Source organism: Scylla paramamosain, chromosome 12 (genome assembly GCF_035594125.1).
Source record: "Scylla paramamosain isolate STU-SP2022 chromosome 12, ASM3559412v1, whole genome shotgun sequence".
In the NCBI taxonomy this organism is placed as follows: domain Eukaryota; kingdom Metazoa; phylum Arthropoda; class Malacostraca; order Decapoda; family Portunidae; genus Scylla; species Scylla paramamosain.
Genome location: NC_087162.1, coordinates 22,143,266 through 22,171,130, shown reverse-complemented (window position 1 = coordinate 22,171,130; position 27,865 = coordinate 22,143,266). Strand labels below are relative to the sequence as shown.

Sequence of the window (27,865 nt, the reverse complement as noted above, 5' to 3'; positions counted from 1 at the left end):
GGGAGCAGTTTAGAGCTGAACTTTGAAAGGGGCCACAAGAGAAAGGGGAGTATGGATGCAGCATCATTACCACTCATGGATGAAACTGGTGTTGTCTAGCACCAGTTTCTTCTTTAGTGGTTACAACTTGACTTCTGTTTTAGTGTAGTGTGATGTCTGAAGTGAGACTGCAGTGACAGTGCTCTGTAGATATGAAAATGAACTCAGTGTTTGTGACTCCAGTGTAGTTTTTGCCACAAAGATAAACATGAAAAGAGGCACATGCAAAGCTTGCCTTGTGGTGCTTTATCCTCTGTGAAGCGGAGGTGTTTGCAGGCAGGCAAGGCAGGCGGCAGGAAGTGCAGAGTGGTGGCAGACACTCTTGACTTGTGAATTCTTCTGATAAACAGGTTTGCATCTGGTGCTGGTGAAGATAGTTTGAATGTTGAATAATATTTTTTTTTATTGTGGATTTTTTCTTAAGGGGGGGAAGTTTTCATTGACAATACAGTATTAATATGTTATGGGAACATAAATTACTAGTATATCCTTTGAAACTTTTCTTTATATACTTTTTTTGTAGATGTTATGACTTATTTATTCTGGTTGTAACTGGTGCTCATTGTTATTGCTGCAAATCTCAGTTAATACCCCTCTTAACCTTGTGATATCTTAGGAATGCAAATGTAACTAAGGACACAAGCCCAAATGAAGAACAGAAGGACACCATTGACTGTTAATCAGCTTGAGTTGTGAGCAGTGGTAATGTGGTAATTTTCATAAATTTATTAAAATGCAAAGATACATACCTGTGTGTGTATATAATCTAATGTCCTCATTATTTCTGTATTATAATAACAAGATTTTAGATTTTATACATAGAACTAGTAGGAGTGCAACAGATGAATTTTTATTTTCTATTTTACACTTATAGTAAGAATGCGTATGTGAGCATGTTTGTGTGGTAGGCAGTGACACCTGGTCTGGCAACCCTCTCCCTCCCCCCGGCATCCTCATCCCATACAGCAAAGGTTCTCTCCACACTCCCACTTCTTCCTCACATTGTTGCTTACTGCAGTCTGGTGAAATAGTTACAGTGCTGCATCTCACTCAGGATGTGGCTAGCAAGGTCTGTCAGGGTTGGAGGTTATACTGTTTAATATTTATCATTCAGATTTTAATGCTTTAAGGTACAAGAAAATAGCAGTGATATAATATTTGCTGAAACCGTCCTATATATAAGCAGCACAAGTGCTGGACTGATTGTATGTACATACTATGTCACTTGTGGGACAGCTTCACTTAGAAACTGCCATATTATTTTACTCATCAGGTTTTGATATGCATATTAAAGTGTTTGCACCAAAATTTCAGAAAATTATTTAAGATTTCATGTAATCATATAATGTGATTTTTTTCAACAGAATTTATAGTAATATTATATAAGTTTACTGCGATTTTAATATATTTGTACAAGAACTATTTATCATTATTGGTTTAAGCATACAAAATCTGAATTGAGTGCTATCAGTGAAATTTTTTTATGAAGACTCCCATAATTATAATAGTGTCATAGATGCAATGCTGTGTTGCCACTGGTGTGAGGAAGAGAAACTGGCTGCCTTTAGGGTAACCATGGTGAAAATGACCTTAAGCAGTTTTGAAAATGAATCAGACAAATCCTCTTACCAGGATGGTCTGCCATGGTCTTGTACTGGGCAAGAGTGAAATGACTAGGGTGGGTGAATCAGTGCAGAAGGGAGAACAAAAAGACCAGTTACTAAAATAGGTGACTCATGCAGGTTATAGACAGATGAAATTGTAGCTAAAAATTAGAAAAATGGGACAAAGCATGTCTCATGTAGCTAGGTTAGGGTAACACTAACCAGTAGACCAATAGAGAGATATAGAAAACCAATTATCAAAACCTGTCACAGAACTTGCTCTATGACTGCTGTTTCTGGCAGTGGCTTTCAATTAATCACAAAGCATAAGCATAAGCAAATGCTTTGCTTGCCTCCGTGGGAGGACCTACATAAGCTGCCACAAGTTAAGCTGACTTTAGGTGAAGTTGTGTATTTGAATACTATTTAAGAGGGTGGTGCAAAGACAATAAGAATGTGAATTAATTTTTCCAAATAAACAATTAATTTTTGACCTCAAATTAATTTCATTTGTCTTACTGGATTGATATTAGCTTGCTGGTAAAAGCTGATGTGGCTGTCATGAAGGTGTCCATATGGACCTGGAAGGAGGATGCTTCTTTGTCACCAACTCCCAATGCCTTGATTTCTTTGTTCTCTTATATTCTGAAGATACTGACAACACTCCAGAGATTTTATTACTGTATATACTCGTGTATGAAATGGATACCCAACATTATTAAAATCTCTCGTACACCAAAATGTGTATATATACGTGTGTATGCAGTCTAAATTTTATATATATATATATATATATATATATATATATATATATATATATATATATATATATATATATATATATATATATATATATATATATTGGTGTGGCTTGGTAAGAGGTTTCCTATTAGATGTACCAAGGTTAAAAGCAACTACTTTCTCAGCATCATTCAGCTTTTCTTCTAAAGTATTTCACTGCGCCTGGATGATGTCTTTATTAACTGCTAGAGCACCATACGAATGTTTATGTCATGATGCCATTCAACAAAATGAGAACTTACCAAACAAAAAAAATACAGAGACAAGGCTGAATAATGGGGAGAATGCTGTTGCCTTGAGGCTTGCATGACATCATTTGAACCTCTGAAGTTTAAGCCTATATTTTGTTACAAGATGTGGTCTGTACTTGGTTTACTGCAGAATATTGGTATGACTGCTGTCAATTCATGCACACATTTTCATAAATACTACTATGAATGAATGATACTGCAACAAAAAAAAAGACAAAAAAATGGTGTTAATGGTAGCAAAGAGAATTGTGTCATCAAGGTTACCTGCAATTTCAATATGCGTGGATCTATTCTTTAATTCTATTATCATGTCAACTCCTAATCCTATCCTTTACTGCTGAACACAGTTGTACCTATACATGAATATATACAGTACTTTGAAAATGTTATCTTACTCTAATACTATGTATTCTCAATTGATAAAATATTTTTTTTATCTGTTTATTACTCACTTTCTTTTTCTTTGTGTGTGTGCTGGAGGTTAGAAAGACCCGCAAAGCAAATGATAGATTTAGAGTGAAATGGGCTCCACAGTACACTGCACCTTGCTATCCCTGTGATAACTCTTACCAAGACCATTTTCTTCTTGGTGTTCAGTAGTGAAGTAGCAAGTGTTACAGCCATAATCTCCTTGCCTGCAAGCCTGTGAAGGAGATAAAGTTTAAGCTGTGCTATAAGTAAAATGAAAATAATTCTTTACAAGTTGCTAACACACTAAAATGTAGATGACAAGATACAAATAAATGAAGAAATAAACTGGAAGCATGTGTAGCAACAATTGCTGAGCTTGCCTCTCTGAACCTACATTGTAATGCTGTATACTTTTTTTCTCCCTCATTCACATTATACACAAAGGAGAGCTGCCACAATCAGCTGGTTCAGTGTCACACCTAACACGTGGAGACTGAGGAGGGTGACCAGTGCCAGTCATAGGTCAACCAACATCCCTTTCCTCACATTTTATTCAATTCACCCATTCATTTCCATTTAGTCACCTGAACAGTGTAGATGAGAGACTGTACACATTGCATCACTTTCTGTTGTGCACCCTAGTCTCATCCAGGAAACAATTCACTCCAATTCATGAAAGTAACATGGCCAAGTACTAATGTTTGCAATGCATGTCTCATGTGTGTAGGGTAAAAAAATCAATTGGGAAAACATATATACATACATTGTGATTTTATAATTTCATGTGTTTAATAAGAATATTAAATATCACAAGAATTCTACTTGTAGTATGCTAATGATACATATATTTGTTGATTACCAAAAAGTGTTCTTTGAACTTCAACATATCAAAATATTTAGTTGAATCTATGGATTGTGTTGCTCGTAGACCAGGTACCTGAAAGTGATCTTACGGCCTCAAATAATTTCTGATTATTTATTGAGATTACAAATAAATTTTGTCTTAGTTGTGCACTTGGTTGCAATAAATTATACTGTGAAAACTGAATATATTTTTCATTGGTTTTAGTGTGATTACAGGGAAATAAAGACTATAGCAAGTGTTAGGCTGATCACTAAACCTTGCCATTATGTGGAAGTAGGTGTGTGTGTGTGTGTGTGTGTGTGTGTGTGTGTGTGTGTGTGTGTGTGTGCGCGCGTACGTGTGTGCATGCGTGCGTGCGAGCATGTGTGCGTGCGTGCGAGCATGTGTGCATGCACTTACACGAGTGTGTGTGTGTGTGTGTGTGTGTGTGTGTGTGTGTGTGTGGAGTGCATGCATGTTGATGTGTGAGAGCATGTGTGCGTGCTATTGTGTGCATGTATGTGTAGCTTTAATGCAGCAGTGTCAGGGTTGATAAACAATCTCCAAATGCTACAAATCCTACCATGATAGTCATGTCAATATAGTACATTCTTACTATTGGCTGTACTTCCTACCAAGAACTAAATGCTTAACGTGAAACTACAAACCTTTATAGCCTCTTACCAAAGTTGGATTAGCAAAAAATATTGATGTGGAAAAATAGGCATTCTGTTCCCCAACAAAGATGATGCTTATTTATGAATGTCATATCTACTCTTCCTACCAAACATGAAACAGTTCATTATGCAGCCGTCTGCTTACTAGAAGAGATCTCTACACCAGTTTTAAGTCTACATTAAAGTAAATGTTCCCCTACTATGTCTTTAGTCTTCCATATTTTCTCTTCCCTTCTCTATTTTCTACTGTATGTTACTGCAGCCCACAATTTTTTTTCAAACCACCTTTTTATTCTCTTGTACATCTTGGTACCCTTTCAACTAAGAATACCATACTTCCTGCCAAAACTAGCATTTTTGTAGATATTTTTCCCATTACCTCCAGTTCCTTCTGGCTCTAGTTTATACTTTGTCCATCCTGCTCTTACTCTGAAGTATCTCATCTACATTTGGAGGAATTTCTTGATTAATTTCTCCACCTTCTTCATATCTATCATGATGTGATTTTCTCAAAGATGTAATCATAACACACCCTTCTTACCACGATCCATTGTGCTGTAAACCAATCAATTTGATTAAATTCCTCTACTATCCTAAATCCACCTGTTCATCCTCCTCTTGGTCACTTTCTTCCCATGTCTCCTATACAAATCTGCAATGATAGCTTTACGTTTTCCATTGTGTAAGGTTTACAGAACTGATTGCTGGGAAGCATACCATTGCTCCCTTCTCTTTTATGATATAAAAGTTATTTTAGCCTCTCCCTCATTGCCACAATGCTGCATCTCTTGCTAACTTCTACCATTATCTTTACTCCAACTGGTCTTTTAATCTTGCTACCTATTTGCCTCCCCTCCTGCAGCCTTGCTGCACAAGACTACTTTCTCTCACCCGTATTTCATTCATATTTCTACTGCTAGAGTTAACACGTATTCACAGTCATTCATCGTTTTCCTGGTAATCTCTGGAAATTCCTGCCTGTTTCTGTATTTCATTCTTCCTATTACTAGAACTCTTTCAAGAAGGTTTCAAGAGACGTATCCTCCGATTTGCTTTGATTCTTTTTTACCTTTCTGTGGAGACTGGCACTCAAGTGGGGCTTTTTTCTAACTTTGTTCTCCTTGGCTAGTGCCTCTCTTGCATATATATATATATATATATATATATATATATATATATATATATATATATATATATATATATATATATATATATATATATATATATTGATGCTATCTTCAGCATTTATTTAATTAATTAATTTATTCTTTATTTAAGTGGGGCACTGGCCAAGAAAAAACGAAAAAAATACATGGGGAAGAGATCTTGGTCCGACCTAGACCAATCAGCTAACTGGCCAGCTGGTCTATGCAAATCTATTTATTTTTCCCTACCCCTGCAAAATCTAAATTATCACAAATGAAGAGTCATCTTCAAAACTTGATACAAATGGTCAGCTAAAAGGTTAGATGATGCAACAAGAATATAAGGCGTTTCTCCAAGGTGGTCGGTAATACTGGTAGTACTAGGGGTGATGGTAATGGTAGTTGAAGAAATATCACTCGTGGTGGTAGTTGTACGAGTGAAGTTATTACTATGATGGTAAGTGATTTTGCTTGTGATAGTGGAAGTAGAATAATATACTACCTGGCTATAGGGAAAGGGAAAGGGACACACACACACACACACACACACACACTTTTAATTATGAGGGAATAAATCGGTTTCTATTCCCGAGAGAGAAAGACAGGCCAGGTATAAGTTAGATTTAATGTACTAAGGGTGAGGACAAGGGAAGCAGTTTTACCTGAAGACTCACCCAGTCCCACTAAACGTAGGTCTTTCGGTAGAGATGTGCCCTCCTACCAGGGGAGGGTGCATTATATAATTCTCAAGATCTGGAATCGAGTTATAGCAGTAGTAACGCAACAACAACAACTGCAGTAAATGATGAGTTAGTATAATATATACATAGTAGTTGTTATTGTGCTTGTTGTTTGTCATGCATAGTTATACGTTTAGATAATATAAAAAGGCAACAATCGTTACATGGTTTCGTCATTCTCTGTGCCGGTGGTAACTGTGGTTCTGCTGGTAGTGGTGGGATCGCTGATGTTCCTTCTGCTGTTGTGGCTGCTGGCCATGGGAACGATGCTGCTGCTTCCGCTCCTGTGGCTTCTATCGGTGGGGTTACTGCTATGTCTGGTGTTAATCCACTGGTATATGAACAAAATCTCCCGAAGAATGAACTTGCCGCTCCGAGCCTGCACGCTGCGACGGATGACGGAGGTGGCCGAGGGAAAAAGAAACTGTGCAGAGGTACGCAAGCGGGGATATCTAGCGACGGTGGGAAACATTATAAGCTCGCAGTTGGAAAAGCACAACCTCCTGGGCATGGGTGCCTACTCCGCTGTGTATGAAGTCCGTCTGCTGGATGTGCCTTATCCTATTTGCTTCAAGGTGCTGACGGAGAAGCACGGCAGTCTCAAGGCTCTCCTCCGTGAGTGTGATAACTTGGAGCGGCTACAGGAGGTCAGTGGCCTGCCCAAAGTGCTGGCGGTCAGTGTTGAACCGCTTGGTTTCTTCATGACGCAGCATGGAGGGCGCGCCTCCACAATGGCCAGCTGGGGAAGGGGCCGCATGCAGCCCTCCGAGGCATTGATAGTGGGAGCTATTTACCGTCTCTGCACAATCCTTCATAACGTGCATTGCCTCCGTCTATGTCACAACGACATCAAATTGAACAATGTGGTGGTGGAGGTCGGACCGGGGGGACAGGTGGAGGTTACCCTGCTGGATCTGGGGTTGATGCGGCCTTACGGCTGCTTTCCTTGGGGTTTCATGAGACGCAGGGACCTAAAGAAGCCCCTCAAACCATTCTATGACCCTGCACTCATCATGGGGGAGAGACCCTGCTCGGAGGAGACGGAGGTGTATGCAGTGGGGTATCTGATACAGTGCCTGTTGCCCCTCCTCTTTGTCACCAGGAAGCACATGAAGCGCTGTTCCCGCCTCGCCATGGCCTCCGTCGCCTACCATCGTCCCACCCTTAAGGAACTTGTTATATGCACCCATCACGCCCTACTCAATCTGCTGCCCCATGTACCACCGCTCACTCAATCTGACTCCTTCCCGTCCGTCCACCTGGAAGAACCGCCGTCCAGTCTCTGGGGGCTTTAGACTGCCACATTTCGTCAGCACCACCTGTACTAGTTTCACCACTATAAAACTCTATCTGAGATTTATCTAACATTCCTGTTGCATCATCTAACCTTTTTAGCAGACCACTAGTATCGGCAAGTTATTAACATGACTTCATTTGAGATGATAATCCAGAATTTTGCAAGAGGTTTCCCCAACACACACACACACACACACACACACCGCGTAGTGGAGTGGTAAGCACACTCGGCTCATAACCAAGAAGGCCCGGGTTCGAGTCCCGAGCCCGGCGAGGCAAATGGGCGTGCCTCTTAATGTGTAGCCACTGTTCACCTAGCAGCAAATAAGTAGGGGATGTAACTCGAGGAGTTGTGACCTCGCTGTCCCGGTGTGTGAGTGGTTTCAGTCCTACCCAAAGATCGGTCACAATGAGGTCTGAGCTCTTTCCGTAGGGTAACGGCTGGCTGGGTGAGCAGCAGACGACCGTAGGTGATGGACACGGTTGACTCAGTGGATGATATATCAGTACTGCGCAAATCAATGCAATACTAAATACGTGGAACACATTACAGGAGGTTGGAGCAGTGACTCCATTGCGCTTTGATGATCTCCGCCCTTTTATCCACGCCGCCGCTCACCGTCTTCCCTCAACCAACCAGCCATTCCACCAACTTCACTCACCTCTCGTCTTCCTTTATAAAGTGATGAAAATAAACTGATGTGATAATAATAATGATAACAGTAATGGAAATAACAATTCTCTCTCTCTCTCTCTCTCTCTCTCTCTCTCTCTCTCTCTCTCTCTCTCTCTCTCTCTCTCTCTCTCTCTCTCTCTCTCTCTCTCTCTCTCTCTCGAGTAGCTCACATCACATAATGCATTATCACCATATGTTGCGGAGATATTTTAATACCACTGATATGTAAACTCTTTCGTTCCCTATATCCCTGCTACACAGAGTTTCCTATAAGGCCACCAGAAGTAGTGTGCCCTTGGCTCGTATGCATTTGTCGGGAATTTTTGGTGTGTGGATGGCGGAGGTAGTACAGTACAGCTTATATCAACTGAATTTCCATGGTATAAGTGCATGTGTGTAGCTTGGGTCGCCATGGCATAATGCTAAGCTACCTCGTGAGACTGAAAACGGACGCTTATGTGTTTACAATAAACTCACTAGTTATTTTTCTATCAGCAGTTAATAAATCTGAACGTATACATGTGTGCAATACCTTTCAATTTGTGTGTGTGTGTATATATATATATATATATATATATATATATATATATATATATATATATATATATATATATATATATATATATATATATATATATATATATATATATATATTGCGCTTACAGTATAATGACGCATTTAAAATCATTAACGTAATTACCGATAATTTCAATAATTCAAGTATTCCATCCACAAGACCACGGCAGTACTTCACGGAGCGGCGTGCCACCCACTCGGCTCCGACCACGAGTCACTAAACGTTTACTTCCTTTGTGGTGATTCTGAAATTTCATTAAGGAAAAGTAGATATTATTACTGGTTGTGCGAGTGATAATGGTGCTCCTGCAGACTCAGTGTAGTATCCCGCCAGTGGTTGCAATGTCAGTGATTATGTTCAGTACACTGGGCGACTCCCACACACCCCAGTACAGCAGGCACTCCGAGGGAGCGTGTCCTCCCTGAACCTAACAGTCCTTTGACCCGAGTTCTTTGGGCAGAGATTCAGCGGAAAGAAAACCTTATCGACGGAAAGAAATGATCCTCCGACGAATTCGATCGATCGATCGATCGATCGATCGATCGAGAGAGAGAGAGAGAGAGAGAGAGAGAGAGAGAGAGAGAGAATAAAAATGACTAATATTAGCATGAACATTTCTGTTGACAAGAATTATTTCTAAGTCGGATCAATATCGAAGTCTCAATGAAGGAGCGATACTTGAAAGAAGGACAAGCTCCCTGTGCAATACGAATTGGCTTACGGAGGGTAGCCAATGAGGGACGCCGAGAATGCTATACATGATTCTGGAGGGCCACAGTTTTTTTTTCTTTGTTAATTAAAAAAAAAAAAGAAATAGAAGAAAATGCGTAATGTTGCACTGTTGGTTCACTATGATAACGTAAGCAAATGGATACGCATTCGTGAGATCATGTCATAATTCTCTCTCTCTCTCTCTCTCTCTCTCTCTCTCTCTCTCTCTCTCTCTCTCTCTCTCTCTCTCTAGGTGAAAATGGGATCTAAGTTACCACGAGCAGAGTCCAATGACGGGGTTCGCTGTTCGCCAATGAAAAAGTGCGCTAAAGGCCTGCTGAACAACGACTACAGTGTCAAAAATAAGGACGACGCGCAGGATGACGATGTTGAGAGCTGCGTGGAGGAGGAGAAAGGCCCTGACGGAGGATGGGGCTGGGTGGTGGTCTTTGCCTGCTTTATGCTCTGGGTCAGTACACTTAAATATTTCGTACTACTTCAACTGGTATAGTTTTAGCATTTCCCATTTTTCTCTCCAGCTGACTATACCATATTTATCCGGACATCATGTGCGCATGTAGCGCCTCTGTGGTGCAATGGATATTGCGCTTGGATACGAATCAGCAAATCTCAATTCGAATTCGAGTTGGGGCAGTCGACATGTCACCACCTCTCCTTCCCTTTCCTCCCTATCCCCTTGCCTTCCTCCTACCTCGTATCACCTTCACACATCACAACTACGTCACATAAAACCACACCCTGTTCGAATGTCTATTTGATTCTTGCCAGTTTCGTTTTCAAAGCTAAGAGTAAAGTCCTTAATGAAACACATTAGGCGATGCACTGTAGTGGCATAAATTAGTGGTCGATGTCAAACAAGCTGTACCAAAATTTAACGTCATATTTGCCTAACTTTGTTTAGATATTTACGAAAAACGATGCATCACAGGGTCTGAAATGGATGGTAGGTTCACGAGGGCGTTCAGTGGAGGCGAGAGCTTAATCTGATACTATCTTCCTTCAAGTGGTATTCTGACTACTTGCTAACTTTTTGGTTATCTAATGTAGCAACTGAAATCTATCTAAATAAAAGTGTGAGGGGAAAGCAAGAACATGGGTGGAAACTATGAGTGCTGTACTTAGCCCCCCCACCCCCGTCCATGCCACACCAATCTATTCCGTCAGTTTTCTTAATCGTTTCCCGACTCCAGAGGTCACTGCCCAGCTTAGCCTAACATTTGGATCACTGTCAGCTGTGACTCCTCGTCAGGATTAAACAAGACGGCATGGAGCAGGTTTAAGAGTAATTTCCGAAGAAAACGCTGGCAGCAAAAGAGTGAGTAGTTCTAATCTTCCGGTGTTGAATTTCCAAAGAGGTCTTTAACTTATGCAGCCCAAATTTTCGATCTTTGTATTAGTTCCTCAATAAAAGCCTGGGTGGGAGTAGATTTACAACATAATTTCGAAAAACACTCATACGGATGATCAAATTCAAATCTTTTTATTTTCCCTAGGATATTCTAACAAATATTTTGACTGTTGTTGTCCCTCGAGCTAAGAAAATGGTCTAATGCTAGTTTCTGGTATTTCAAAGGGCACTTCTTAAGAGTAAAATAGGTGATCGAATAATGCAGTGCTTTAAATACCTGAAAGTTTTATTCTTATTCAATGAAATCCTCTAAGATTTTCCAGATGAAGTAAAAAATGTCATTAGCAGTCGCAGTTTAACACACAAAACTGCTGACGGCTTACATGAAGATCTGCCAACTGTTACTTTGATTAGGTAAGGGGCGATCACAGGACGGAAGGGGAAAAAATCACGGAAAATCACGGACTCACTGGCTATTAGTACAAAGGAGATGCAGCTATCTCTCTCTCTCTCTCTCTCTCTCTCTCTCTCTCTCTCTCTCTCTATATATATTGATTCTATGTCTATGGTGGCATAGTTGATATATATATATATATATATATATATATATATATATATATATATATATATATATATATATATATATATATATATATATATTGATTCTATATGTCTATGGTGGCATAGTTGGGGAGGGGTAGGTGGGGTGGATGGCGCAGGGAGGACGTGGCCCCCAACTGCATTGAACCAGCTTTTGGGGGGACGTGGGGGGGCCTGCCTGCAAAAGGTTGAGAACCACCTGGATTAAATGATACGTGATGATCGGTGCACAGACCACATGATGAAGTGTAATAAAGAGGTGGGTAAATTTACAGAATCATACCAATTAGACTTTTCTAATAATACCAATGAAACTTCCTGTCAACTATTTTCGTCTATCAAAATCAAGACTTGCATAACTCTGGATATTTTTTACAATAGAATCAAACTGCATTTCGAGTACAAAACTTGGGGATTCGTCGGGAAGCGGGGTTTATGGGCGAGGAACACGAATCTTACCTAACCTGACCTAACATATTCTAACCTGATCTGATCTGATCTAACCTAACCTAGCAAACTACATATATTTCACATTAGAAAAATGTCATCGCTTACCTTAACTATGATTTAACCACAAAGGCGGCCACGATTACAGGTCACGAGAAGGCGGCGGCAGTATAGACGCATTTGAAAAAATCGCGCATCACCTAACAAAAAATCCTTATATCACAAACTATTAATTTGAGACGAAACTTCAAAAGAATAAGTTTCTCAATATCCATAACGGTAATTAAGAACACTACTCCTAATCGTGTAGAAAATAATAAAGTAGCTCAGTGCAAGAGGAGCTACAAAGTAACGGATTACGTGAGTTTTACAGCACCAAATACTCGACTCACCACCTTCACCATGACACAGCCAAGCATCACCCCCACCTCAGCGTGTCCTTCCTTATACTGGGTGAAGCTGCTGCTTCCAATGAACGGCGGGTCTAAAGTCTCGACCCTTGGTTCTTATTCATGGCCGTATTCAGAAACACTTCGCTCTCTCATGACTATTTTTCCAAGATCACAGAGGTGATTAGCTGGGTTTCCAAGAGTTTCTCCTAATAATAAAGTAGAGAACTTGCTAATCATGCACTAGAACTGTAAAAACCCGCTTAAAAACTGTAAAAATTAAACTGTGGCCTTTTGAATGTAATGGAGGTGCGGCGCAGGGGTATTTCAGAGTATAGTCCTCGAAACTGAAGATCGGCTGGTCTCTCACTTATGAGAGTGAGTGTGTTATTTTGACTGAGTAGAATCCTGTACAACAACGAGGTCATGATAGTGTCGCATATTTTAACATATGATTTGGCTTATTACTACGAATAGCTGGCTGTCAGAGAAAAAAAAAATGTAATGAAGTAACGAGCTAGGCGCTATCCGAAGAAATATCATTAGATAATTAACTACCTACTAAGTTACTTTTATGGTCAATCACAGAAAGGTCAGAGCCGTTACCAACTAGTGAAAAACAGAATAAGTTATAATTGAAACTTTCCAAAACACAACTGGATTCGTCTCAGGAACACTATCAAGATGAAATAAAAATTACAAAACCTGAAATCACAAGCGAAATTACACAAAACTGATAATTACCAAAACTCCGATTACATTAATTTTTAATACAATAACAATATATAATCAAATAAAACTATAATCAATGACACTCCAATTACATGTCTCCATTTGTACACCAGGAATTCGAAGCCTACACCATACATGCCTCACACTTCGAGCCAAATGTTGATATTCACGTAACTCACACCTCGGCTAAGTAGGGCAAGATGATTGACTGTAATGAGCGGGGGACCCAACGAGACACATAGAATTTTATATTTTTACCATTTATTTACTTATTTATTCTGTATTTTATCCTGACTGACTGGTAATGACAATGGCACTTCATTTCACCTTGACAATCCTATCACCACCACCACCACAACTACTACTACTACTATTACTACTACTACTGCTACTACTACTGCTGCTGCTGCTGCTGCTGCTGCTGCTGCTGCTGCTGCTGCTACTACTACTACTACTACTATAAAACAGTATCGCTACCTATAACCACCACCACCACCACCACAACAACAACAACAACAACAATGAGAACTACTACTACTACTACTACTACTACTACTACTACTACTACTACTACTACTCCAATGACTACAATCTACACTACAACTTTTTCTTCTCTTTTTCTACTACTACTACTACTACTACTACTACTACTACTACTACTACTACTACTACTACTACTACTACTACTGCTGCTGCTGCTGCTGCTGCTGCTGGTGCTGGTGCTGCTGCTGCTGCCATCACCACCATTTCTAGTACTAGGACCTTGGACTATGAAGTTAATATGAATACATTTCCACTAATAACAGACTTGGGGGACGAATAATGACTAACAAAAGCACTCTCTCCTCCAAGATCATCATTGGCTCCGCGCCCGCAAACTTCGGCATCCTGTTCTCTGGCTTCCTGACAGGGCTTCAGACTTCCTCTATCGTCACTGCCTGGATACAGAACCTGGGCATGGTGCTGTCCGCCCTTGGCTGCTACTTGGTGGACCCCATGGTGGAGGAGTTCGGGTGGCGCAACGTGTCGCTAGCAATGGGGGTCATGATGGCGTTGGGCATGTCTCTTTCTGCCGCCGCCACCTCCGCCGTCGACTTATTCTTCACTTACTCCGTGTTGTCCAGTAGGTGTAGAAGCTGCTGTGTTTGGGAAATGATAGACTGATTGATTAGTACTTGATTTGGCGCCATAACAACGAAGTCAATATGCCGCTTTTTATGTAGGAACCTTCGTTTATTTATCAGTGAGACTAAATGAAGCAGCTAAATATGTTACAGAAAGAAGTTCAAGTTTTCATTAAAGTTACAAGTAGTACACGTATCTAAACCTATATGTTTCATGGTGGCGCCATATCACTTCCTCGATAATTATAACACGTGTAGATCAATTAATTATTACTGGACATATTCAAATGACATTTTCATGGTGAAATTATTAACTCTTTGGCTGCGATGACCTCTCTTAAAACTTAAAATTATCTTCAGGCCAAGAAGCATAACTTCGAAAGACACCAATTAATATTGCAAACTGATTGATCGAATATTACTAATCTTTTAGTGCCTGTAGTTATACTTCGCTCATTAAAATCATCCAAGATTACTCGGAAAATAAAATATTTCATAATGTCGTTGACAGTCAAAGAATTAACAGTAGCAAGAAAGAGCGCTGTGAGAGTATACCACACGTATTTAGCTGTCTGGGTCTTACAGGCATCCCCGTGGAGATCATCATGACGGTGACGCACGCCATCGTTCCGCACTACTTCACGCAGCGGATGACTCTTGCCTGCAGCCTCACCTCCTGTGGCTCGTCCATCAGCCTCATCGTAATGCCTCCTCTCCTGACGATGCTCATCGAACAATACAGCTTCAGAGGAGCCACGCTTATCACTGGCGCCCTCATGGCCAACACCTGCGTCGCCGCCATGGTCTTCCACCCCATCGAGTGGCACAGCAACATTCGTCCCTCCAAGACTGTTGCCCAGAAGGTGGAGGGGGGTGGGGCTTGTTCGCGAGTGTTTAATTCTATAGGAAGGATGCTGAAGACTGCGCGTGGTAATCTCTGGCTCTTTAGGTCCATGCGAGCGATCCTCATCAACATAATTCTCTCCATAGCCATGATGGCATTCAGTAACTTTTTATATCTGGTGCCCTTCGCAATGGAGGCTGAGGGGTACAGCCCAGAAGAGTCGAGTTTGTCCATCTCCGTGTCCGGCTTTTCTCTCCTTGTCACCCGCTTCATCTATCCTATCCTGCTCATCCGCTTTGGTGTGAAGCACCAAATCGGAGTCATGAGCAGTTTGGCCATCTGTGGCACGGCAGTAATCGGTGAGGGATTGTCTGTCCATCTGTTTACCTGTCTTGCAGCCTATTTGTAGAATCATTCATATTACACGCGCCAATACTGAGGTGTTTCAGATTTTTTTTTCTTATTCACGTTGCATGTGTTGAAACATGAGCGTACTTTCCAATAACACCACCACCACTATTCATCACTACCACTACCAACAACAGCAATAATAATAACAACAACAGCGACTACTACTACTCCTACTACTACTATGACAATGACAACTACTACTACTACTACTACTACTACTACTACTACCTCTTCTACCATTATAACAACAACGACTACTACTACTACTACAACTACTGCTACTACTACTACTACTATTACTACTACTACCTCTTCTACTATTATGACAACAGCAACAACAATAACAACAACGACAACAACAACTACTACTACTACTACTACCACTACTACTACTAGTACCACCATTACTACTAATGTCACTGCACATCAGGTATATCACTGTCAATAAGAAAAGTTCATTTCCTTCATTATACTGTCGAAATGTCTTTACAAGTATAATAACAAAGGCTCGCCTCCCTCTGTACCTAGTGTTCGCGTGGGAAGACAACCTCTACGTCAAGTTGGCAATGATGGCAGTGCAAGGCGTGGGCGTTGGCATGTTCTTCACGTCCTACTGCCTGGTGGTGGTGGAGGTGCTGGGACTGTCCCTACTAACACCCATGCTCAGTATCAACGGTGTGTTCAAGGCTTCAATCACCCTCCTCTTGGGACCTCTCATCGGTAAGCGTGCATAGCTTGTGTGTGTCTGTGTGTGTGTGTGATTAAGGCAAAAAGACCGTGCTGGCTGGAGAGGTGATTACTTTTAGGTCATAGTTAAATGTTACATCGACGTCACGAAAGAAGAGTAGGCTGGGTATCTATCATGACGATATCAATGCTACCATTGTCTGTAAATTCTAGCTAAGCTTAACCTAAGATTACTTATAATTGCCTTCATTATCCACATACGACACGAAAGCATAATTCTGCCAATTAAGTTGGGGTCTCAAACATCCACTGTCAAAATTGCAATCTTGCCCGACGCTTTGTTAAGATTTTATTTGCGTAAAACGATAGGACAAAGCTCGTAAAACCTTTAGTATGCACTGCTTGCTGAAGAAGTATGGGCACTGAATAACAGTGAGGTATCATTTCATAAAAGTCTTTATTAAACCAATGAAAAGGCATATATATATATATATATATATATATATATATATATATATATATATATATATATATATATATATATATATATATATATATATATATATATATATATGCAGTGGTACCTCGTGATTCGAACTTAATTGGTTCTTTGGGCTGGTCGAATTGAGAATGTTCGAATTGGGAAGCAATTTATCCCATTCAAATTAATATAAAAGTAATTAATCCGTTCCAGGTCCCAAAATTCCATATATATATATATATATATATATATATATATATATATATATATATATATATATGTATATATATATTTTTTTTACGAGTTTGTTGTGCCCTAAACATGAAATTGAATGAAAATAATCTAAATCACAGAAAAAAATGCAATAAAAGAAAACATGAAGTACCGTATATTTCGACATATAAGGCGGCATTTGAATCATCCTAAAAACAGAAACAAAAAATTGGTTTGTCCTATGCATCAGATACAAGAAAAAAAAAAAAAAAAAAGCCAACAATACCATTCTGAATAAACACCAACCTCAAAATGATGAGTCATCGAAAGTTCCTGCGTCTTCAGTCTTGAAAACAACATTGTACACAATTTTTATTTTGCACTAAAATCCACCTCTCTCTCTCTCTCTCTCTCTCTCTCTCTCTCTCTCTCTCTCTCTCTCTCTCTCTCTCTCTCTCTCTCTCTCTCTCTCTCTCTCTCTCTCTCTCTCTCTGTGTGTGTGTGTGTGTGTGTGTGTGTGTGTGTGTGTGTGAAAAAAAAACAACACTGAGAATGCTAAATAGAATGAGACTGATAGAGAATGAAAATTGAATTATACGAGAGTTAGAAAGTGAGAAAGGACGAAGCGAAAATAACATAGAATGAAGGAGGGGAAGAGATAGCGAGGTATGACTTCTTTGTATCTTATCTCTGACAAATAAGGGGGAGGAGAGGTGACAGGGAGGGATACTTGAGACGAAAGAGGAAGGAAAGAGGAAAGGGACAATGGGAGGAAGGGACATACGAAGAAGTAGAGTACATGGGGAAGAGAGAGAGAGAGAGAGACTTTGCTTCACCTACCTCCGCCGCCCACCAGCTCAGTCAACGACCTTGGTTCAACAATCTGTTACCACTATAGACGATAGTATGTATACATTTGTTATTTATCGTATTATATGCCTCATTCATAACATACCAATAAGTCAAACGATTAACAGGTAATACATTAACTTACGTGAATGATAGTAGTTGCGTCGAGTCGAGTGGCGTCGCTTGAACCAGAGTCCACGGTTGAATTGGAGGACAAAATTTGTTCGCCAATCCTGGTCGAACTGGGAGTCGTTCGAAATGAAAGACGTTCTAACCCCGAGGTATGACTGTGTGTGTGTGTAGGTCTCTCTCTCTCTCTCTCTCTCTCTCTCTCTCTCTCTCTCTCTCTCTCTCTCTCTCTCTCTCTCTCTCTATATATATATATATATATATATATATATATATATATATATATATATATATATATATATAAAGATGATGGCCAAAACTCTATAAGTTAGTAAAGACTGCAGTGTTGCTTTGCTCCCTTGGCTTTACTATACAGTAAGTATTACCATATTCAGCCTCACTCCACTGGTCCTTAGTTGACTTTTATTGTCTACATTACATTAGATAAGTTACAGGGATGGGAAAACAAGGTAAATCGAAAGCGCACACACTCGCAGCTTGAAGTGGTTAAGGACAAAATATACTTTGATACGCCCTTTTCTCTTTCCCTCAGGTTGGATACGCGACGTTACAGGCAGCTATCCAGTGAGCCTGAGTGTGTTGGCTGGCACTTTTTACCTGGCAACCGGCCTTTGGTTCGTCCTGCCACTCGCCCGCAACTATGATCTTAGTCACGAGGATCAGACGAAAAAGTTTGAGCAGTTTGGGGAAATGGAAAGCAAGAAAAAGGAGCAGCAGCAAAAGAACGACGAGAAACTGTCGCTGTTAGAAGGAATACCTCGCCAAGGCGATAACGAATGAACGTCGCAATAGTGAACATAGAATATCTCTCTCTCTCTCTCTCTCTCTCTCTCTCTCTCTCTCTCTCTCAGTACTGAGGTACTAGGTACTCTCTCTCTCTCTCTCTCTCTCTCTCTCTCTCTCTCTCTCTCTCTCTCTCTCTCTCTCTCTCTCTCTCTCTCTCTCTCTCTCTCTCTCTCTCTCTCTCTCTCTCAGTACTGAGGTACTAAGTACTGAGGGCGTTCAAAGAGCCATCATTGCATGTGACTTGTGTGAGATGGGTGAAAATACCCCAATAAATGTAAATTGTAATTTTTTTTTTAAACATATGTTGAGTTAATGCTCATTAGAAAAAAAGAAAAAGAAAAAAGAAAAAAGAAAACTGACGATATCCGATGCTGAAAACATTCAGGAATCATGGCAGCCTGTGATACATTAAAGATTCAAAACAAGCTTGTTGCAAGTTATAGTTTGCTTGTTTATTTATTTAACTTTATGACGAGGATTGAGGAAAGACCAATGGATGACAGTACATAGATGCTTACATACAGCATACAGCAAAAATTCAGTCCAAATCATTGTAGTTTTGATTCAACAGAACTTGCATACTATTCTAGCCATGCAAATAAGTTTTCTTGTTCAAACACTTCAGAAAGACTGGGTCATAATGTCAAGTAAATGTACAAGACACAGATAGAGATGGTTACATAAAAAGACAGATAAGACTAACTGATATGTAGCTATGTAACTGTCAGATGAGATTGATAGATATGTAACTAATGTACACTACACAGATGCCTAATATACAACATACAGCAAAAATTCAATCCATATTAGTGTAGTTTTGACTACAGAACTTGCATAAATACAAAATCCTATTCTACTCATGCAAATAAGTTTTCTTGTTCAAACACTTCAGAAAGACTGGGTCATAATGTCAAGTAAATGTACAAGACACAGATAGAAATGGTTACATAAACAGATAGATAAGACTAACTGATATGTAGCTATGTAACTGTCTGATGAGATTGATAGATATGTAACTAATGTCTCAGTAAATATGCATGTTGAAATAAAAGAATATATACTCACAAGAAATAAAGATACATGGATGCCTAAGTGGACAACCTTTTATGAGTTTTAAATCATATTGGTAAATTTGCCTATTTACAAACAAATTGACAGAGATACATATACACATAAAGAAAAATAACAAAATAATAATAATGATAGTAATGTAAGCAAAATAAAAAAAAAAAATAAGGGAAGTAGGAATATCAAGAGAGAGAGAGAGAGAGAGAGAGAGAGAGAGAGAGAGAGAGAGAGAGAGAGAGAGAGAGAGAGAGAGAGAGAGAGAGAGAGAGAGAGAGAGAGAGAGAGAAATTATTATGAATTGATACTTAGTGGACAAGGGAAACAGGAGTTTTCAGCTAAAATATTTTTTTTATTTAGTTCTTAGAAAATTACTTAAATGCACATAAACAGAAAATATGGTAACTTTTTCCTGCATTTTAGAATAAAAATAAAATGTTAGTTTTGAGAAAACTGGTTGCTCCAGTCAGGAACCTGCTGGTGACACTAGGCACTCTGAAGGCACTTATTCCTCATTTCTTTATTGTGGGTGTGTCCATCAGGCAGTCATGAAGATATATGTAAGTATGTAGGATATGTGTTTATTCTATACTGAGAGGCCTGTCAGTGCTGTTGTGGACATATCATGCATTGTAGTTCATTGCTACATGAGCTGCAGTAAAGTCTCTTTTTGTTGCATGGACATGTTTAGGGGGAGTACCTCCATACACAAGTTGAAATGATTATTTTTTTTTTTATAAGACCTCTTATCTTTACTGTCATCATTTAATCAGTTGTAATACATTCAAGAACTGGTGCTGTCCTTGTTTTCAGTAAACTTCAATATGGGCCATTACTCTCATTACAGACTGTGACAACAGAGAATGCACTCTCATCATCATTCATGAGATGTATACAAGTCATGTCAGTGAGTGCAGATCAACACCATCAAGCAGTGAGAAGACAAGGACATGCATTAGAGCCAGACTGCTGCCTGACAAATTTGTTCATTCTTCGTTTCTTTCTCCTTTTGCCACTCTTGTTCTTGTATGACAATATCTTTTTTTATATCTTACCTTGAATAGTCATGTCATTGTTACACTGTTAAGAAAAAAAAATTGTGTGAAAAACAAGGTGTGTGGAGTTGACAAGCACAGGTCTAAGGCCTAAGGATCCCTAAGTTAATAAGCCAATATCTCAATACATGTATTTTGATGCCTAAAAAGCTTGTTATATTGAAAAATTTAGGATACAGAAACAAAGATCACATTGTGATGGCCATTCAATTAAATTGTCATGAAACACATGGCAAGATTTAAAGGTACAAAACACCAGAAGTACTCAAAATAGGACTATAGCTTTGAAATATTACCACAGCAATATTTTTTTCCATGGAAAATTTAAAATTTAATATTTTTGAGAAAATAATAATTCTATCCTGAATGATCCTTTGATTTCTTTTCAGTATTGAGAATCTGCAGCAGGCCAGTCATGTATCAAATGGCAATGGTAAGTGATGACATGATGATGATGATGATGATAATGACAATAATGGTGGTGTGATGATAATGACATTAAAGATGATAATATGTAAAAAAGAGTGATGAATCATCATGCTAGAGAAAAATAATCATGCCTGGAAACAAAATTCATAAAGGAATGAAACCAGTTTTTCAGGTAACTCTTGGAAATTTGAGGGATAGTGACAATACTGTAAAGGAAATTAGGTAAAATATAATCTTTGTGACTAATTAATCTCACAATTATGAATTGCCATGGGAAAACATAAAACCTGGAAATTCTATATTGCAGAGATAAAAGATTTTACATTCCAATAAAATAGCTATAAATATTAAAAATTCAGTTTAACTTAACAATATTCAAATCTGCTACTGGATATTGCATTGTATCATTTGTACAGCACCATTTTTTGAGGACAACCTAAGGTTGCTTTTGCAAGTATCTGATAAAAAAGTTTTGTACTCATTCCTTTCCATTATACTAGTTCCATCTTAACCACTCATTGTGTGTTGCAGTATTGCTGCTCAGAACCAATTTTAGATAGCTAACTTCTTTACATTTCAATGACAATCTTTGATCTTTTCTGCATGATATTTGAATAATTCACAATCTTTAATTCTATTCACAGAAGATGACTTGCTCTCTTTGTCTCTACCTCACTTGTCTCAGTTGGCAGCACTACCCTATGGCACAGCAAGGGACACTACCTTCTCACATGAAAAAGATCCTAAACAATCACACATCTGATTGTCTAATCCCCTTAACAAAACTGGAAGTGTCAAGTTGGTTTTCTCTCACAATAATTAATTTTCCTCCCATATTCTTAAATCTCAAAACCCCCAGATGAAATGTGAGTAGGCTAAATAAATAAAATTTCTAATTTTCTTGATTTTAAATCTTGAAAAATGAGCAATTCTTCCTGACTCTTCTCTCATGTGCAGCAACCCTGACCCGTTACTGTAGTTGGCAGCTTACTGTTTCTTCTTGCCCAGCTTGGGAAGGATGCCCATGTACTTGCATATAATACTTAGCATGACCTCATCTGCTCCACCACCAATTGATACAAGTCGCATGTCTCTATAGAATCTGCTCACAATGACCTGTGGAAATGACCAGATGTGACTTATGGACTGCAAAACATAAAAATTCCATATATCACAAATTTTATGAAGATTAACTAAGATTATGGTGATTCATCACAATGTATAGTTTGTCTTTTTAATTGATTTTGCAGCATACACTGCATGAGAGCCAAATATGAAACAAATAATGGCTGGGAAAAATTAAATTTTACCTCTTTAGTGAAGCCCATGCCACCCCAAAACTGAAGACAGGAGTCTGTGACTTCACGCACCAGCCGCCCTCCCTTCAACTTGCACATGGACACCAGCTTTGTAACATCCTCCCCTTCTTTGTACAGTTCTGAGAAAGGGAGCACCAAGCTTGATCTAATATTCAACACTTTGATTGCTTATGACAAAACACCTACTACTTTATCCAACTAACCCTAAATTATTTTAGTGTATACATAAAAAAGTATATGTATCATATGTAATCTCCATATATATAATGCATGGACAGTATATGCATTATATGTATAAAGACATAAATTATAATAATCCAATGAAAAGTTACCACTCATGTATTCATATTTCTACATTATAATAAGAAACAGACTTTGATGACAATGGATTCCATACATTGTATCCCTTAAATCACAGTCACCAGAGATAAATCTGAATAATATACATACCTGTTGCTCTGTAGGTCAGAGCTCTGAGGGCTTCAATTTCTGTCTGTAATTCAGCAAGGCGGTAGTGAACATACTGGTTGTCAAGGATTGACTTGCCAAAAGCTTGACGGTTCTTGGTATACTCTATTGTGGCCTCAACACACTTCTCCAAGGGACGAAGAAGCAATCCAGCAGCAGCTAGACGCTCCTCTTGAAACTGTCAGGTAAAGTGGAAGTTTTGTTAGTCTCTTTGTGTTTGGTTAAGCAGAAAATAATCTCAAAGATGATTAGAAAGAAATCCCTCATGAATGAAACATTTACCTGCATCATCTGGTAGGTAAAACCCTTTCCTTCCTCCCCAATCAAGTTCTTGGCAGGCACCCTTACATCCTCAAAGAAAATTTGAGCTGTGTCTGAAGACAGCATTCCAATCTTGTTGATACGTTTTTGCCAAATGGATTCCTGAAGGATATGATATTAAAGATAGTAAAAATACAATATATGTAATAGCACAGAGAGAGAGAGAGAGAGAGAGAGAGAGAGAGAGAGAGAGAGAGAGAGAGAGAGAGAGAGAGAGAGAGAGAGAGAGAGAGAGAGAGAGAGAGAGAGAGAGAGAGAGAGAGAGAGAGAGAGAGAGAGAGAGAGAGAGAGAGAGAGAGAGAGAGAGAGAGAGAGAGAGAGAGAGAGAGAGAGAGAGAGAGAGAGAGAGAGAGAGAATCTCTCTCTCTCAGAAAGAACCATCTCTTGGATTTCCAAATCTACATGATTGCAAACTTGAACAATATATCATTAATCATGTAATGTATACCTTTGTTGGTTCCCAGCACAGTGTCACACATTTTACCTGGTGAGTCCATAGGCACACATATGAGGGACTTGTTGATGTGTGGTGCAGCCTGTGATGTGTTGGCAAGGAGGCACATCCAGTCAGCTTGGAAGGCATTGGTGATCCACATTTTTTGGCCATTAATGATCAGGTCATCTCCATCCCGCCTAGCTGTGGTCTGAATGGTGGCCACATCTGATCCAGATCCTGGCTCACTAACCCCTAAGCAGGATACATAATCTCCTGCTATGCTTGGTGCAAGAAACTGTTCCTTAACATAGTGGCTCCCAAACCTGAAAAAAAAAAAAAAAAAAATTATATATATATATATATATATATTTATATATATATATATATATATATATATATATATATATATATATATATATATATATATATATATATATATATATATATATATATATATATATATATATATATATATATATATATATATATATATATATATATATATATATATATATACTAGAAGCCAGTGCTTTTGTTACAGTGAATCTTTTCATACTTCATCCCTTTCACTATCCATCCCTCTTTTTCATATCACTTGCTCTACATTATTATTCTGTTCTGTCTACTTCAGAAAAACTTCTCCAAGATTCATACAAGTAAGGGCTGAATAATGTCACATCACTACTGAGACCTTGCTGTACAGGCTTACTGACAAAAGAAATGCTGATTGACACACTGTGTGGAAAACTTGGGTATTCTTTGACCATCTGTGCAACACTAGCCATGGGAAGAAGGGATGTCCTCACCGTGCTAGGGCAGGTGTTGACATGTCAGTCTGTACTCCCACAGACATGGGAATAGCACCACAGTTGATACTGCCCAGTGCTTCATGAGCTGCAACAGCAAATGAATAGTCCAACCCAAGGCCTCCATACTCTGAAATACAGAACATCTTAGACATTACAGTGAATGAAATTGACACATTTGTAATAAAAGGCAGTAAATGGAAAAGAAGCCATCAATGTATTCTCAGTAATGTTTAAAGAATATTAGAAAAATATATGTACTCATGTATGTGTGTGTGTATACCCTCTCTCTCTCTCTCTAGTATTTATATATATATATATATATATGTATATATATATATATATATATATATATATATATATATATATATATATATATATATATATATATATATATATATATATATATATATATATATATATATATATATATATATATATATATATATATATATATATATATATATATATATATATATATATATATACTAGAAGCAAGTGCTTTTATTACAGTGAATATAAATATATCCCTCTGCCAAAGAATAACAAGAAACTGTTAGAAGAGAACATTATGTATGTATCTTGCAGGAAAAGTGTACATGGAAATTTCACAGTAAAGAATAAAATTAAAAAGACATGCTGGAACAGATGAGCAGCCACCAGAAATAGTGAAGAAAGTTAGGCCTTTGTCCTGCAGCACACTTATAGATAAAGATGATTAATTTTTTTTTTTTTAACATGTAAAAATATTGCAACACATTCTTTAAATTGCAAAGGCTCCCTTTACATAGGTGGGTATCCACAGTGATCATATCATGCTTTCTTACTTTCTGGCTTGGTGATTCCCAGAAATCCAGCCTGCCCAAGCTTTTTGAAGACCTCATGTGCAGGATACTGTCCCTCCTCCTCCCACTGGTCCACATAGGGATTTATCTCTGTGTCAATTAACTGCAAGAAACAGTAAATATTGTGTTACATACAAAATGTGCTTTATACAAATAATGCTACATAACAATTATTCATTTTGTGCCTTGCAGTCATAATGTCATGCATGGTGACAGGATGTCCTTTAAGCAATTATCTAATTATGCATATGGTGATGACAATTTAGAAGATTGGATTCCTGATACACACAGTTCTATGGATAAGAATTTATTAAAAAATAATTTTAGAAAAAAATGTACCTTGAAACCATCTGCATCCAGATACTACTACCTTAATGTAAATTACAGAAATTTGTTCATCTTTGTAAATTTACAGAAAACATCCTCTTAATTTCAATACAAAATTATTTTATTCTAACAAGTTGCTGAGTCTTTTAGGTGAATATGATAAGCACTTCTCAACTGCCATATCCCACTTGCAGTGCCTCACCCCAACTCCATTATGTAATTTTCCTAATTGTTATAGAAAGTCTTTTAATTGTCACCTTACAATCCCCTAATGACCATTTAAAGGTTTAGCAAATTAAAATCAATAGGACCAAACTGCATTTCTAGTACAAAACTAAGATTTTTTTATGCTATAGACAATTTTGATCATAAAACACATCAGAAATACTTAATTTTGCCCCTTCTCCCCTCATCCTCCTATGATCTTGGGAACTTGTCGAGAAGCAAGGTTTATGGGTGGGGAACACAAAAATGGTAATTTTAAGGTACTTGGATGGAGATAATAGCTTAAAAGAAGGCAATCCTAATCTAACCTGACCTAACCTATGAGCATCACCTAACAAAAATTCCCTATATCACAGAAACTATTAATTTGCAAACAAAAGCTTCAATAAAGTAAGTTTTTCAATATCCATAAAAGTAATCAAAAACATTACTCCTAAATGTGCAGTGTTATGGTCCCCTCATAAAATAATACCAAATCAAACCTGACCTAGCAAATAATGTACCCAGGTGAGAATAACAATTATCTTGACCAAGAGGTATGACTGTTTTGGATTAATCTGGATATTATGTCTGTGTTACATACAAGCACGTAACTCACATATCATGGAGAAGGGTTCGGTGCCCTTGCCGTAAATGTAAAAAAATTGGATGAGGGCACGTCTAGAATGGCTGTAATAGCACTCGAGTGTGGAGAAATTTGATATTTTCTAAGTCTAGCGAGCTCTGCACCAGTTAAGAGGAAACACTGAAATGATTTTCTTTTGCTTATAACTGGGATTTGTGGGTAGTAGCATATAAGGATTTCACAATATCTATAAAGCTGATCCCTCCAACCATTCACTTCCACTCATGAGGCCATTCCTGAGGCCATCAATTACAACTTTCCATGGTAGGTTCAGTTACACTTTTCATTTGTTTTAGAGACGTGTCAGGCGTTCTGATAAAGGCCAACTGTCATTTGGGGGGGAGGGATCTAGGGGCTAGGATAGGTTAAGGAAATTTGAAATATTAAGGTAAATTTTCTTAGATTTTTAATGCTCTTATTTAACTAATTTTTCACCCCCTTCCCCAAAACCTTCCGATTCCCCACAGGCCCCCAAGCTTATTGGAGGGTTAGGGGAGGGTTGGGGGGAATGGGGGGACGGTCTTCTTATCAAGAAATACCGTTTTGTCCTCCTTTAACACATTCAAACATTTAAACATTCAAAATTTAACATAATTTCTTAATATGCCAATCTAGTTCTGCTATTAAAACGCTAGGAAAAGCGTAATCTACACCCTGAAACAAATCTGGAGGATCCTGCTCACCGAAATATATAATACCTTCCTCGTACCTTTGTCAAGGAGCTCTGTAGTTCCCTGTGTTCCTGGGTGAACAGGCTCCCATTTCTGGGTACTGATGTACTTATGCTTCTTATTAATTTTAAATAAATTGATGATGAAACCGAGAGTTTCCCAAGAAAGCGGAGTGCACTCATTGTCTCTTCTGGACGATCTCTATTTCCTTGGGTCAGTGCCTCAGTGTGCCAGACCGTGCTGTGTTTACGTCAATCAGCTGATCAAGGACGTAACAGTTGCCAGATCATCAATTTCATTGTAAGTGATACACTATTTCTTCTTTAGCCTCCTGTTACTTGATTTTATGTTGCGACGCTACCGTATGTTCCCCTACCAGCAAATAAGCTCCACCCTTGAAGCACAGTATATTGGCTCTT

General features: G+C 38.6%; 3 protein-coding genes and 1 long non-coding RNA gene across 6 annotated transcripts in view; 2 read left to right on the top strand and 2 right to left on the bottom strand.

The window, feature by feature from the left end:
* The window catches only part of LOC135105884 (hippocampus abundant transcript 1 protein-like), a 37,530-nt gene extending 33,381 nt beyond the window's left edge, over positions 1-4,149 (top strand). Inside the window, exon 12 of the mRNA XM_064014528.1 lies at positions 2-4,149. Coding sequence (XP_063870598.1) covers positions 2-99 — 98 coding nt within the window. The 3' untranslated portion in view covers positions 100-4,149. The remainder of the gene's footprint in view (position 1) is intronic.
* Positions 265-12,749, bottom strand: LOC135105887 (uncharacterized). 3 transcript variants are annotated; one of them, XR_010271038.1, is made up of 5 exons: positions 12,581-12,749; positions 12,297-12,388; positions 9,185-9,305; positions 3,266-3,338; positions 265-403 (listed from the first exon to the last, which is right to left on the bottom strand). It is a non-coding gene; the product is annotated as an uncharacterized LOC135105887 (long non-coding RNA). The 3 variants fall into 3 exon arrangements; XR_010271039.1 differs by lacking the exon at positions 12,297-12,388 and having other exon boundaries at positions 12,581-12,737; XR_010271037.1 differs by lacking the exon at positions 9,185-9,305 and having other exon boundaries at positions 12,581-12,721.
* LOC135105885 (monocarboxylate transporter 13-like) lies at positions 10,018-22,521 on the top strand. The gene is made up of 5 exons (XM_064014529.1): positions 10,018-10,241; positions 14,162-14,432; positions 15,019-15,636; positions 16,217-16,408; positions 18,601-22,521. Exons 1-5 carry the CDS (start codon positions 10,032-10,034, stop codon positions 18,846-18,848), a joined length of 1,539 nt encoding a protein of 512 aa, XP_063870599.1. The 5' UTR covers positions 10,018-10,031; the 3' UTR covers positions 18,849-22,521.
* LOC135105886 (probable acyl-CoA dehydrogenase 6) lies at positions 21,617-27,865 on the bottom strand. Its single transcript, XM_064014530.1, is given in 9 exon segments — positions 21,617-22,519; positions 22,714-22,841; positions 23,173-23,368; positions 23,473-23,598; positions 23,600-23,613; positions 23,996-24,270; positions 24,754-24,883; positions 25,581-25,701; positions 27,485-27,865. Coding segments are annotated over 9 exon segments (1,263 nt in total). The 5' UTR covers positions 27,629-27,865; the 3' UTR covers positions 21,617-22,390.

Excerpts from the sequence above, each read along its gene's own strand:
- LOC135105885 (XM_064014529.1), top strand. The coding sequence starts at position 10,032 with ATGGGATCTAAGTTACCACGAGCAGAGTCCAATGACGGGGTTCGCTGT. Across the intron at positions 14,433-15,018 it reads CACTTACTCCGTGTTGTCCA|GCATCCCCGTGGAGATCATC; the intron begins GTAGGTGTAGAA and ends TGGGTCTTACAG. Across the intron at positions 15,637-16,216 it reads CTGTGGCACGGCAGTAATCG|TGTTCGCGTGGGAAGACAAC; the intron begins GTGAGGGATTGT and ends CTCTGTACCTAG.